Source organism: Oncorhynchus masou, chromosome 16, assembly GCF_036934945.1.
Source record: "Oncorhynchus masou masou isolate Uvic2021 chromosome 16, UVic_Omas_1.1, whole genome shotgun sequence".
Taxonomy (NCBI): Eukaryota; Metazoa; Chordata; class Actinopteri; order Salmoniformes; family Salmonidae; genus Oncorhynchus; species Oncorhynchus masou.
The window spans coordinates 9,840,534-9,852,443 of NC_088227.1; the positions used below are offsets into that span (position 1 = coordinate 9,840,534).

At 43.3% G+C, this 11,910-nt stretch overlaps 1 protein-coding gene across 2 annotated transcripts; it reads right to left on the bottom strand.

The window, feature by feature from the left end:
* Positions 1-210: 210 nt before the first annotated feature.
* On the bottom strand, positions 211-11,689 carry taf1b (TATA box binding protein (Tbp)-associated factor, RNA polymerase I, B). 2 transcript variants are annotated; one of them, XM_064990705.1, is made up of 16 exons: positions 11,602-11,689; positions 11,389-11,485; positions 9,212-9,310; positions 8,905-8,995; positions 8,696-8,793; positions 8,414-8,506; positions 8,008-8,131; positions 7,686-7,860; positions 7,486-7,585; positions 6,440-6,587; positions 6,051-6,222; positions 4,507-4,550; positions 3,435-3,525; positions 3,163-3,233; positions 1,803-2,037; positions 211-654 (listed from the first exon to the last, which is right to left on the bottom strand). In XM_064990705.1, exons 4-16 carry the CDS (start codon positions 8,960-8,962, stop codon positions 417-419), a joined length of 1,647 nt encoding a protein of 548 aa, XP_064846777.1. In that variant the 5' UTR covers positions 8,963-8,995; positions 9,212-9,310; positions 11,389-11,485; positions 11,602-11,689; the 3' UTR covers positions 211-416. The 2 variants fall into 2 exon arrangements, with proteins under 2 accessions (XP_064846777.1, XP_064846776.1); XM_064990704.1 differs by lacking the exon at positions 11,389-11,485 and having other exon boundaries at positions 11,602-11,687.
* Between the last annotated feature and the right edge of the window lie 221 nt (positions 11,690-11,910).

An 11,910-nucleotide genomic window follows, 5' to 3' on the forward strand; every position in this document is an offset into this window, starting at 1 on the left:
TAGGAAATAGATTGTGGAGGTTCACAAAAACCGAAACATACCAGTTTCGTAAAGAGAAGTGCCTGAGACTTGGAACAAAGTATTCCAAAACCACACTAATGGCAGGTAACACCTATTACATGTCCATCACATTAAAAACGGAACAGTTTGTACTTAGCCTAAAATGTCAGGCATTCCTTAATGAACAGAGCAACACATGGCTATTTATAACATTGTAATAACAGAACAGTTTAATATAATTTAAAAAGGTACATTTTCATAAACTTCATATTGCGTTGTAATCACAGGAGCATTGCCATTCATCCTTGGCAATGCAATGAGACAATTTGTACAAAAAAAGCACAATCAATTTGCATTGATACAAAAACCATATAAATAATCGACAGTTGTTCCAGATGAAGTCACTCTCTCTTTAGTCACCGAGAACATGTTTTACTGGTTTGTTTGTGTCGTTTTTTGGGCTGTGTCTTTCTGGGCGTAGCTCTTGCCCTGGGCTGGGACTTGCTGCTCCCAAGGAAGCACCTCTCCACCTTCAGTACCTCTTCGTATACACAGCCAGGTTTAACCCCCAGGAGGAAGGAGAAGAGGTCCAACAGCCACACGTACATCCTGGGGAGAGTGACCTCTACCTCCGCATAGTGGCTCTTACAAAACCTGTGGGGGGGGGAAGAAAACATGACCAATAATGTTTTAAAGAAGGTACATGACCCGGGCCCTTTGTGTGCCTCGTGCAGCGCAATCCCTGTGAGGTGTGCAGTAAAGGCCATTCTGAGAGAGTTGAATTTAACTTTTATGGAGCACTGGAAATTCTGCAAGTAGAACCAAAAGTTGGCAGATTTGCAAATGGAGTACGTCTCACGCCCCTGTGCATGCGACTATTAACCACTGCTAATAACTAGTGTGCAAACAACATACGACAGACATCCTGGTCCTCTCATCCAGAACATATTTAAAGCTTGTCATTGTGCGTTTGGTTTCTATATGTATATTCACAAGTCGCATCTCAACATTGTCTGCCAAAATTCTGAAAACTTCCCTAAAGCATTCTTATGCATGCTGGGAAAACCCATAGCCAGTGCGGTCTCTAGCTGAAACTAGGTTTTATTAAAAGGGATGGTTTAGATACGCCCTATGGAGAGTGGAACCCTTGTGGGGCAGGTTAGAAGGGAGTCGGCCTCCACAACTAAAAGCATAGACCCCAGGTGTAGATTAATGGTGGGTGCAGTTGCCAATCACTATAGGATTCAGCCTCAGCAAACTGAGGAAGGTGAAAAGGAAAGAGTCGCTTGGTAGATTTGATCAGTGCTGACAGTGAAAACAGGCCCCCCATCAGAGGAGAGAGAGAACACAGGCCTACATTCCCCCTTTCCTTCACCCAGCATATACAACCACCACAAGCTCTCAGCAGTCTGGTAACTGTGCACTGTATGTTTGTGAGAGGGCTATCATAGTTTAGAAAAAAAAGACATTAGTTAGGATGTTTAGGTGAGGTTCAGGGTAACCCCAACAAGGGAAATATTAACTTAGATGCAAGATGGGTACACTTCCCACTCCTGCAAGCTGATAGTTGCGGGATCAACAGAGAAGTTAAATCGTATGCTTGTTGCAGAGGTCTAAGCTGACTCTGCGGTTTACTTTGTGCATCACTGACTACCTTAAAGGTTGTTTTTTTTTGCATGCAAGTTGACTGAGAACACATTCTCAGTTACATCAACAACCTCAGGAATAGTTACATGGGAGAGGAGGGGGATGAATGAGCCAATTGGAAGCTGAGGATTAGGTTGCCAGGTACTGGGCCTTACCTGGGCTTGCAGGCCCTCAGGGCTGGGTGCCAGTATTCTGGGTTGGCGGGCTGGAGGCTTGCCCCTCTCTGCCGGACGCTGCTGTCCAGGGTCAGGTGGTGATAGCTGGGCCCGTCCCAGACCTCCTCCCCCCCCTCACCCCAGCGGAAACAGAAGCTGGAGGGAGGGGTGGATGGTGGGGCCACAGGGGAACCAGACAGTTTCTGGAAACTCAACTGGAGCTGCTCTGCAATACCTGGAGAGGGAGAAGGAGGGGGAAAAGTGAGGGTGCAGGAAATGGTGAGGGAAAAGGGTGTGGTTAGTTGGTGAGGGAAAGAGAAGGGGAGTAGTGAGATCAGGGTGGAGAAAAGGGAGATTAGCAAAAGCAGAATGACAGAGTACCAGTCAAGTTTGGACACACCTCCTCATTCAAGATTTTATTTATTTATATTTACTCTTCTCTACATTGTAGAATAATAGTGAAGATGTCAAAACTATGAAATATTTGAGATTCTTCAAAGTAGCCACCCTTTGCCTTGATGACAGCTTTGCAAACTCTTGGCAGTCCCAATCAGCTTCACCTGGAATGCATGAAGGAGTTCCCACATATGCTGAAAACTTGTTGGCTTCTTTTCCTTCACTCTGCGGTACAACTTATCCCAAACCATCTCAATTGGGTTGAGGTCAGGTGATTGTTGAGGCCAGGTCATCTGATGCAGCACTCGATCACTCTCCTTCTTAGTCCAATAGCCCTTACACAGCTTGGAGGTGTGTTGGGTCATTGTCCTGTTAAAACTCTGTCTCACAAAGACATGGCGTTTGGAACCAAAAATCTCAAATTTGGACTCTTTTCTCTCTGCTTATTTGAGTTGTTCTTGCAGTCATATGGACTTGGTCTTTTATCAAATAGGGCTACACAACTGATTGGCTCAAATGCATTAAGAAGAAAAGAAATTCCACAAATTAACTTTTAAGAAGGCACACCTGTTAATTGAAATGCATTCCAGGTGACTACCTCATGAAGCTGGTTGAGAGAATGCCAAGAGTGTGCAAAGCTGTCATCAAGGCAAAGGGTGGCTACTTTGATGAATCTAAAATCTATTTTGATTTGTCTTAACACTTTTTTGGTTACTACATGATTCCATGTGTTATTTTGATGTCTTCACTATTATTCCACAATGTAGAAAATTATAAAAATAAAGAAAAACCCTTGAATAAGTATGTGTCCAAACTTTTGACTGGTACTGTATAGGCCGGTGAGTGACATCAGCATGTTTGTGCCAGCTCTTTTTACAGCCCATTTGCCATACACTAAATAGTGGACATGAGCCAGGTCCGTTTTTCTTCTTTATCTGAAAAGACTGATATGAGTGACACCTACGTCTCCTTTTGAGAACGACCGACTTGTCTTTCTTCGAGGTATATAGAGGTTTCTGGGGCTTCCAATACTTTCTGTAGAAATAAATTAAGTGGGTAAATACATTTACTCTATATACTGACATTTATGAAATAGAGGAAATAGATAGATGAAAGGGGGAGACAGTAACAAGGGTGGTACAGGAATTGAACCCCAGTTAGATGTGTTACCACTAGACCACAGTATCTGCCCAGCCAACTTTAAAGAGAGAGCCAGTTAAAAGTGAGGTGTCTCACCTGGCTATATTGTCCTGCCGTCTCCGTGCAGCTGTGGTCAGGGCAGTCTGCATTGCCCTGTACCACCACCTCAGGTTAAAGCGGTTCCCATCTGTCGCACATAAAGAGAGGGATGAGTGCCAGACAGAATTTAGGACACTTGACTTTTGGAATGTCCAACTGAGAAGACTTCCCAAAATAAGTGTCCATTTCCTAACTAGTTGCAAACAAACAGGCTAGGAACTCATGGACTTCATATAAGTCTCATAAAGATTGGCTATACTTCTTAAGAGAAGTTTGGGGCGGCAGCATAGAGCGTTGGACTAGTAACCGAAAGGTTGCAAGTTTGAATCACCGAGCTGACAAGGTACAAATATGTCATTCTGCCCCTGAACAGGCAGTTAACCCACTGTTCCGAGGCCATCATTGAAAATAAGAATTTGTTCTTAACTGACTTGCCTAGTTAAATAAAAAAGGTTAAAAAAAGTCAGAATTCTCCATCTGCTTTTTTAATTACCACAGAAAATAGCAAGGGGAAACTCTAGCGCTTCTAAATCACCCAAATATTTCAGCCCAGCCATGTAATCTACTCTCACTTCTAAGCTGTCAAATGGAAGTGAATGAAAAAAGGCAGTCAGAAATCAAAGGAATGCAGACAAACAGTACATGCAACATTCCCCGTCCCAAAGACAAGACCACACCTCAATGGCCGCTCTTTACGAAAAGCATTAAATCACAATGTGTAGGACAATACAAACTATGATTATCTGTGCTGAAAAAGATAAGATCATGTGAAATGTTAAACAGAACATTAGAAACAGCATTTACTGCCTTTAAAGGCATTCCATTGGCTAAAACCCCTTCAGACACATATGTAAATAACTGTTTAAACACATGTAAATAACTGTTTAATTTATTCCTCTGTATGTACTATGCAACTCCTTATAGCCTTGGGCCAACTTCACACAAGACTCCTGAGAGATTATTCAGATCAATACCTTCTCAATGATGCAAAATAAAAAAATCCACATCTATATCAGCCATCAGGGAGGGCTGGTTATTAACTTATCACACCAAAGTGAATGAGGTTTACCTGGGTTCTCCTTGTTCTTGTCACTTGCATCATTGGATAAATCCCTAAAAACACAAACAGGAGAACTGCGTTAGATATGAGCAGTAGTAAAACAATCACCAAAGTGCAATATCTTGCGTCGGCATAGTGACCTAAACTATTTATGACATTTCTTTTTTTACCCCTTTTTCTCCCCAATTTTGTGGTATCCAATTGTTGTAGTAGCTACTATCTTGTCTCATCGCTACAACTCCCGTACGTGCTCGGGAGAGACGAAGGTTGAAAATCATGCGTCCTCCGATACACAACCCAACCAGCCGCACTGCTTCTTAACACAGCGAGCATCCAACCCGGAAGCCAGCCGCACCAGTGTGCCGGAGGAAACACCGTGTACCTGGCAACCTTGGTTAGCGCGCACTGCGCCCGGCCCGCCACAGGAGTCGCTGGTGCGCGATGAGACAAGGACATCCCTACCGACCAAGCCTTCCCTAAACCGGACGACGCTTGGCCAATTGTGCACCCTTAACCACTGCGCCACCCGGGAGGCCCTATTTATGACATTTCTGTGCGACTGTTTACATGACCAGGGACATGCAGACTTGATGTTCCAGTCTATATTGAGCTTCCTAAAGAACATCGTGGTTTTAAGACTGTGGTAAAATGTTGACATGGCTGACAGACTATATAGTGAACTAGAATTGCCTACTATGATTACATAGTGTCTCAAAACTACCCGAGTGGTCTACAATGTAGTGTTAAAATCTGTATTATGCACTGTCAAACCCCTTGGAGTGAGACCGTTTTTAAATTGACGATAGCAAAAGGTACAGAGGTTCTCGAGAGACAATACTGTTGTGAGAATTTCACAAGTTTACACGTCTCGGGTGCTTCCTCTGGAGGTCGCACCCGACAGTTGCCGCCCTCCAAGCACGGCAGTGTAAACAGAATTGTCTCATTGAGCTCAACATTCCTACAGCATCAATGGTAATAGCAAAGCAATGTTTTTGAAACAGCTGAAATGTATAGAGTAGACATTTTCCTTATATTTTAGACTTGGCGATTTCAAGTAAACTCAAACTTTTTTTTTTTTTTTTTTTACATCGATACTACCTAATTTGACTACATAAGTCAACATCTGTGTGTTTGTCTTGAAGATAACATGTGGTGTGTACAGACAAAAAATAAAACTGTCTGCCCATGCTTGTGAATCGTTGCATTATTCAATTATTCAAGTGTAACATGGTTTTGTTGCAGTAATTAAGAGTGTAAAACGGTAGATGTGTGAAGAGTTGCTTGGTTAACGTTAACTAGTTGCTAGCTAGGAGAATAGTTTGCAATGCTTAACCTTCTGAGTCCTGGCTAGTGGTTACTGTGACATTTACGGTACTTTTGAGTGGCGAAGCAAGAACGTCAACCAAACCCCTTGTCATCTCGTAACATTCCCGTCGCTAATGTGAATTGTAAAGTGTTAGTACATGTAAATTGTTAGTACATGACTATTTGGTGAGAATAAGCCCTTAAATACATTTCTCTCCCTCTCTCTACTTAACAGACGGCATAGCTACCACTCAGTGTGGTCGTCTAGTTTGAAGAGCAGCTTCATGGCGATGATGATCAGGGCAGCAGCCTGGACATCGTAGTGTGGGAGAGAGGATCTAGACCTCATGGGTTCAAAGGTCACGGACGACTCCATTCCAGCCTTCTTCATGATCCTGCACACCCAGTCATGCAGCTCATCTGAAGAAAAAAAAAGTACTGGTTGATTGGAATAACTTGTGTTGAGACTGGAGTTACACATTGTGTAAAGTTAAAATAAATAAATGTAAAAGGGGAACAGGTATAAACAACTAGACAAAAAAACAACAACTGGTGTCTCCTCTTTAAAGTGACTGACACAAATTAACCAACGGACAACAAAAGAGTTAAGAGTGTGTTGTTGGCTTGGCAGACCCACCGGGCAGGTTGGCTTCGGTGAGGTAGCGGAGAGTGAGCAGGGAGGGGTGCAGCAGGCAGTCCAGGGTGATGGGGGGGAACAGGGGAAGCTCCAGGAACACAGCCAGGGTCTGGGCCTCCTTGTGCAGGTGGCTGTAAGAGGGGATAGACTAGGGAACACACAGACGCACAGATTTAATCTGGTCTTCTATGCAAGGAATCCCTTTGGAGGATCAGGATAAGACTTCAAGACAACAGGTGTATTGGCATGTGGGGACAAGCAGCAGTTTCTGTTGCACCTGAGCCAACATTCTGATGTCTTTATACATGTTTCAATGAGAGTAGCGTGGTACAGTGGTCTGACAACAAAACCACATCTGTCACCATCAGCTTAATGCACCCCCCCAGAACACATGTTGGAGTACACAAATTCCAAGCAGTGAATCTGTTGCCTAGATGAAGCTTAACCACATCTATAATACCATTAGTAGTACTGCTCATGACTACTTAGGCTTACACACAGCTGTGTCTCACACTCGACACGGCCACAACACGGAGAGTCAGTGCGCCAACAGGAAGTAGTATGGCACGGTACTCAGTCTTCTACACTGGGAAGTTGTTGTGGAACGCCTATTAAACAGTCTCAGTCCAGGGGTGTTTTTAAAAAAGGGGACAAGTCAAAGCTAATTTTTGTTGAGTAGCTGAATGACTGAAAGGCATTTATGCCTCTGCTACATCAGAAATGTAAAGACAGAGGTCTGGCCCAGAGGCCATCTTAGCGTTACAGTTTAATTGATAACGATGTAGATTTATTAATGTATAATGCATTTAGAGTCCAGGAGGACGGAATCACAATAGGTTGACTTTACTCTTATTTTCCTGTATCTTTCATTTTTGCGTTATTTGTCCTATGCTGTGTGATGCAGAAAGATTACAGTCCTTTTATTTTGTTTGTATTCCGTCAAGGACCACGATGGACAAAAGTGGAATTGCTTTAACGTGTTATCGCCTAGTTTGTACTCAGCACATCTTTTCCCCAATAAATCAACAACTAATGTGAGCTCTCACCTCCACTCTGAAGATGAGTGAGTCTCGGCCGTAGAGCTTCATCTCCTCTGGGAAGTCCTCGTAGGCGTTCACATAGGGGATGTGGCCCTCATTCACAAACCTGCCCAGCACAGAGAGCAACTCAATAGTCAGGGACGCAAAGCTTGAGACTTAATGTGAACATTTACTTCATGTTTCCGCCACCTCCACTTGGCCCTAACCTGAGCAGGTCTGCCAATGTGATGGCCTCTCTGGCCCACAGCAGGGCCAGGTGGCACAGTGCCAGGGTCTTGGGCATGCTCATCAACCCCTGGCTCCTCCTCTGGCGCGGGGTCAGGTACGAGACGGCATCAATAGAACCGGAACACACCGAGGAGGCTCCGTCACTGGTGTGACCTGGGGAGCATGCACACACATTGGAAAACACACACGTTAGCGTGCACACACACACAGATGCATGTACACTCACATATATAATCACTGTGTGTGGCTAGTGTGCATAGGTACATTGGCTGTTCAGCATACTTGTGTTGTTTACTGTACCTGAGACAGAACCTCCTCCACTTGCCCAATCTCCATCCCCGTCTGTCTCAGAGGCAGACATCATAGAGTCACTCATCACTGACGACTCCGGAGCACCGTCCGACTCCCCAGAGCCCTGAGAACGCTAGGGAGGGCAACAAGAAAAAGAGTGGAAATAAGAAGGGGAGACAAGAGACAGACACACAAAATAAACAATACAGCAACCAAAAGGAGGGTGAGGTGTGTGTGTGTGTAGGTGTACAGTTATCATCTGAGTGCTGCAAACGTGTAACTAAACGTATCCAATCTAAAAACACATTGAGTGAATGACTCGACCGTCCACCACAAGGGGGCGATAACAGACAGGGAAGGCTTTCGTCACTTCATCAGAAAGTGCCATTTTGCTTGAAGTGATGAGAATACTGACCAGTCTAAATTTCCCATCATGCACAGGATTCTTGGTGTAGGCCTGTCGACTCTTCTGTAGGTACATTCTCCAAAACTGACACAGCACGTCATCCTACAAAACACAGACCATACAAGACAATTACAGAACTTGTCGAGTGTCTTTACATTGATGTAAAATAGCCTCATTTGGTTTTACTTTCCGGTTTCTCGGAGACAGATTAAACATTTCAATAGAGATTCTCTAACTACTAGGCTTAATCTCTGTCCGGGAAACTGCCCTTCTGTGCTCCCTCTGACAGACCTTGAACTGTGGGCAGACTCCCATGGCCAGAAGAGCCTCAGCCTGGTGCTTTAGGATGAACTGAAAGCCCTCACACACCATCCACTCCCGCCCTTGCTCTGAAACACAGTCACAAATAAGTCAGGCACATACAGAACCAACAAACAAAAAAACCCAAATCAAAATAATTTGCTTGTAGGAATTAATGACACAGGAGAGTGGAGACCAACCTAGTTTTTTCCTTCTGGTTCCCTTGGAGATGGAGGACACTCTGCTGGTACCAACCATAAAAGTGTTTGTATCCACCACTTCTTTTGTTCTCTGTGTAGAGAATGAGGAAAAAAAAAAAATAAATGGTTGTCCACGTGTGCCTCCCAAATGGCACCCTATTGACTAGTACACTGCCTTGACCAGGGCACATAGGACTACGGTCCCAAAGTAGTGCACCAAAAAGGAAATACCGTGCCATATGGGATGTAGCCCATGACTACTTCAACATGAAGCAATCTTGAATAGTAGTTAAATGAGAGTGCTTACCTCGATGACATTATGACAGGACCTGCAGTAGAACCGACCCTCATCCGACACCCCCCAGTTCACCTCTCCACACTGGCCACAGATATCGCTGTAGCCCCCCTATAATCAAATCCAATTTTATATGGCACATTATGCATAGTATTAAATACACACAGAGACATCAGGTCCATTGATCCATAACAACATATGAGAGCATGTAGCTAGCTGCGGCAACAATTGTAACTGAGGGCCATACTAACGAGACTGTAGGACCCATTTTGAACTACTTGTGTGGTTGTTGTGTTGTCTATATACTTTGCATATTTCACTAAATTTGTACTCTAGAGGGAACTAACTATATTTTGGGTCATACGTCTATTAGGCACACAGGTGAATAGGAACTGTAATCAGGGATGCTGCAGTATGGAGAGAGCATAGTCACAGAACAATGAGAGCAATATTTCACCAGTAGGCGGTGAGAGAAAGCCCAGTGTCTGGCAGTGGAAGAAAATGCAGCAAGATGGATTTTGGCCGACATTCTACAAATTCTCTCATCGATGAAACATTTAATCTCAATACAGTTCTGTTTCCCAAACTAGAATCTGTTACTAACAGAGTGATCAAAGTTTTGTAGACTTTACCCTTTGCAAGTTGTAAAAAATGTGTTGTTTAGAAGGAGCGCAAGGGCGAAATTAGTAATTACACTACACACACTTCAGAGTAGGCATTCCCTAAAAGAAATATGCAAACGGAGTGCCTTGCAAACGTTTATCCCTCTTGGCGTTTTTCCTATTTTGTTGCAATTACAACCTGCAATTTAAATGGATGTTTATTTGGATTTCACGTAATGGACATTCACTTCACCAATTTGGACTATTTTGTGTAAGAAATAAAAATGTTGACAAAAATTAACTGAAAAGTTTGCTATGAAGCCCTTAAATAAGATCTGGTGCAACCATTTACCTTCAGAAGTCACATAATTGGTTAAATAAAGTCCACCTGTGTGCAATCTGTGTCAAATGATCTGTCACATGATCTCAGTTTTGAAAGGCCCCAGATTCTGCAACACCACTAAGCAAGGGGCACCACCAAGACCAATGAGCTCTCCAAACAGGTCAGGGACAAAGTTGTGGAGAAGCACAGAACAGGGTTTGGTTATAAAGAAATCAGAAACTTTGAACACCATTAAATCCATAATTTAAAAAAATGGAAAGAATATGTCACCACAACAAACCTACCAAGAGATGGCCACTCACCAAAACTCACAGACCAGGCAAGGAGGTCATTAATCAGAGGCAACAAAGAGACCAAAGATAACCCTGAAGGAGCTGCAAAGCTCCACAGCGGAGATTGGAATATCTGTCCATAGGACCACTTTAAGCTGTACACTCCAGAGCTGGGCTTTACAGAAGAGTGGCCAGAAAAAAAGCCATTGATTAAAGAAAAATAAGCATACACGTTTGGTGTTCGCCGAAAGGCCCGTGGGAGACTCCCCAAACATATGGAAGGGACTCTGGTCAGACGAGAATAAAATTGAGCTTTTTGGCCATTAAGGAAAACGCCATGTCTGGTGCATACCCAACACCTCATCACCCCCGAGAACAACATCCCCAGTGATGCGTGGTGGCAGCATCATGCTATAGGATGTTTTTCCTCAGCAGGGACTGGGAAACTGGTCAGAAGTGAAGGAATGATGGATGGAGCTAAATAAAGGGAAATTGAGGGAAACCTGTTTCAGTCTTCCAGAGATTTGAGAATAGGACTGAGGGGCACCTTCCAGCAGGACAATGACCCTAAGCATACTGCTAAAGCAACACTCAAGTGGTTTGTAGTAGAGGTCAACCGATTATGATTTTTCAACGCTGATAACGATTATTGGAGGACCAAAAATGCCGACACCGATTATAAAAATAAAATAAAAATCGTTGATACAGTTCTTACCATAGGAGGTTGGTGGCACCTTCATTGTGGAGAACGGACTCATGGTAATGCGTGGAGCAGTATAAAATACATCAAACATATGGTTTCCGTGAGTTTGATGCCATACTATTTGCCCCGTTTTAGCCATTATGATGAGCCGTCCTCCCCTCAACAGCCTCCACTGGTTCTCACCGTTAATATATTTGTAACTACTATAGCTGCTACACGCCTATGGTAAAAAATCTTCCATTAAGGGGTTCTTAAATGCTTTACCTTACCTGCTAATACATGGGAAAAAGAAAGATTTGCGTTTGAAAAGCGTTTTGTTTTGCACGTTCTTTAAACATGTTCAATCCCAACTGTGTTTGCTTGTGGCTAAAAAAAAAAATGAACATTTTGCTAGGTTAGCCACTGACGTTACAACAAGAACATGTTTTTCAGATCAATCTGGCAGGTATAACAATTTAACACGTCCTACTTGTACAACCTACCGTTTGTTCTTCGTCCATTTTCACACACTTGAGTTTGTTTCACATTAGTGAACTCTCACGTGTTGGTTTATTGTGGTGGAATAAGAACTTCCTGTGTGTTACCAATAAATCCACCCGACAGGAATCAACATGATTTTACTGTGCATCACAAGCACATGTGCAAAAGCGTGTTGCCAAGGGGTATACATTCAACATAATAATAAATACATGTTTGTTTTTTACTATATCTGAACTACAGAGAATAAAACAATTACAGATATTTAATATCTGAAAAGTATTTTAGCCTGCTCATTCAGGTGGGTTGCAAGT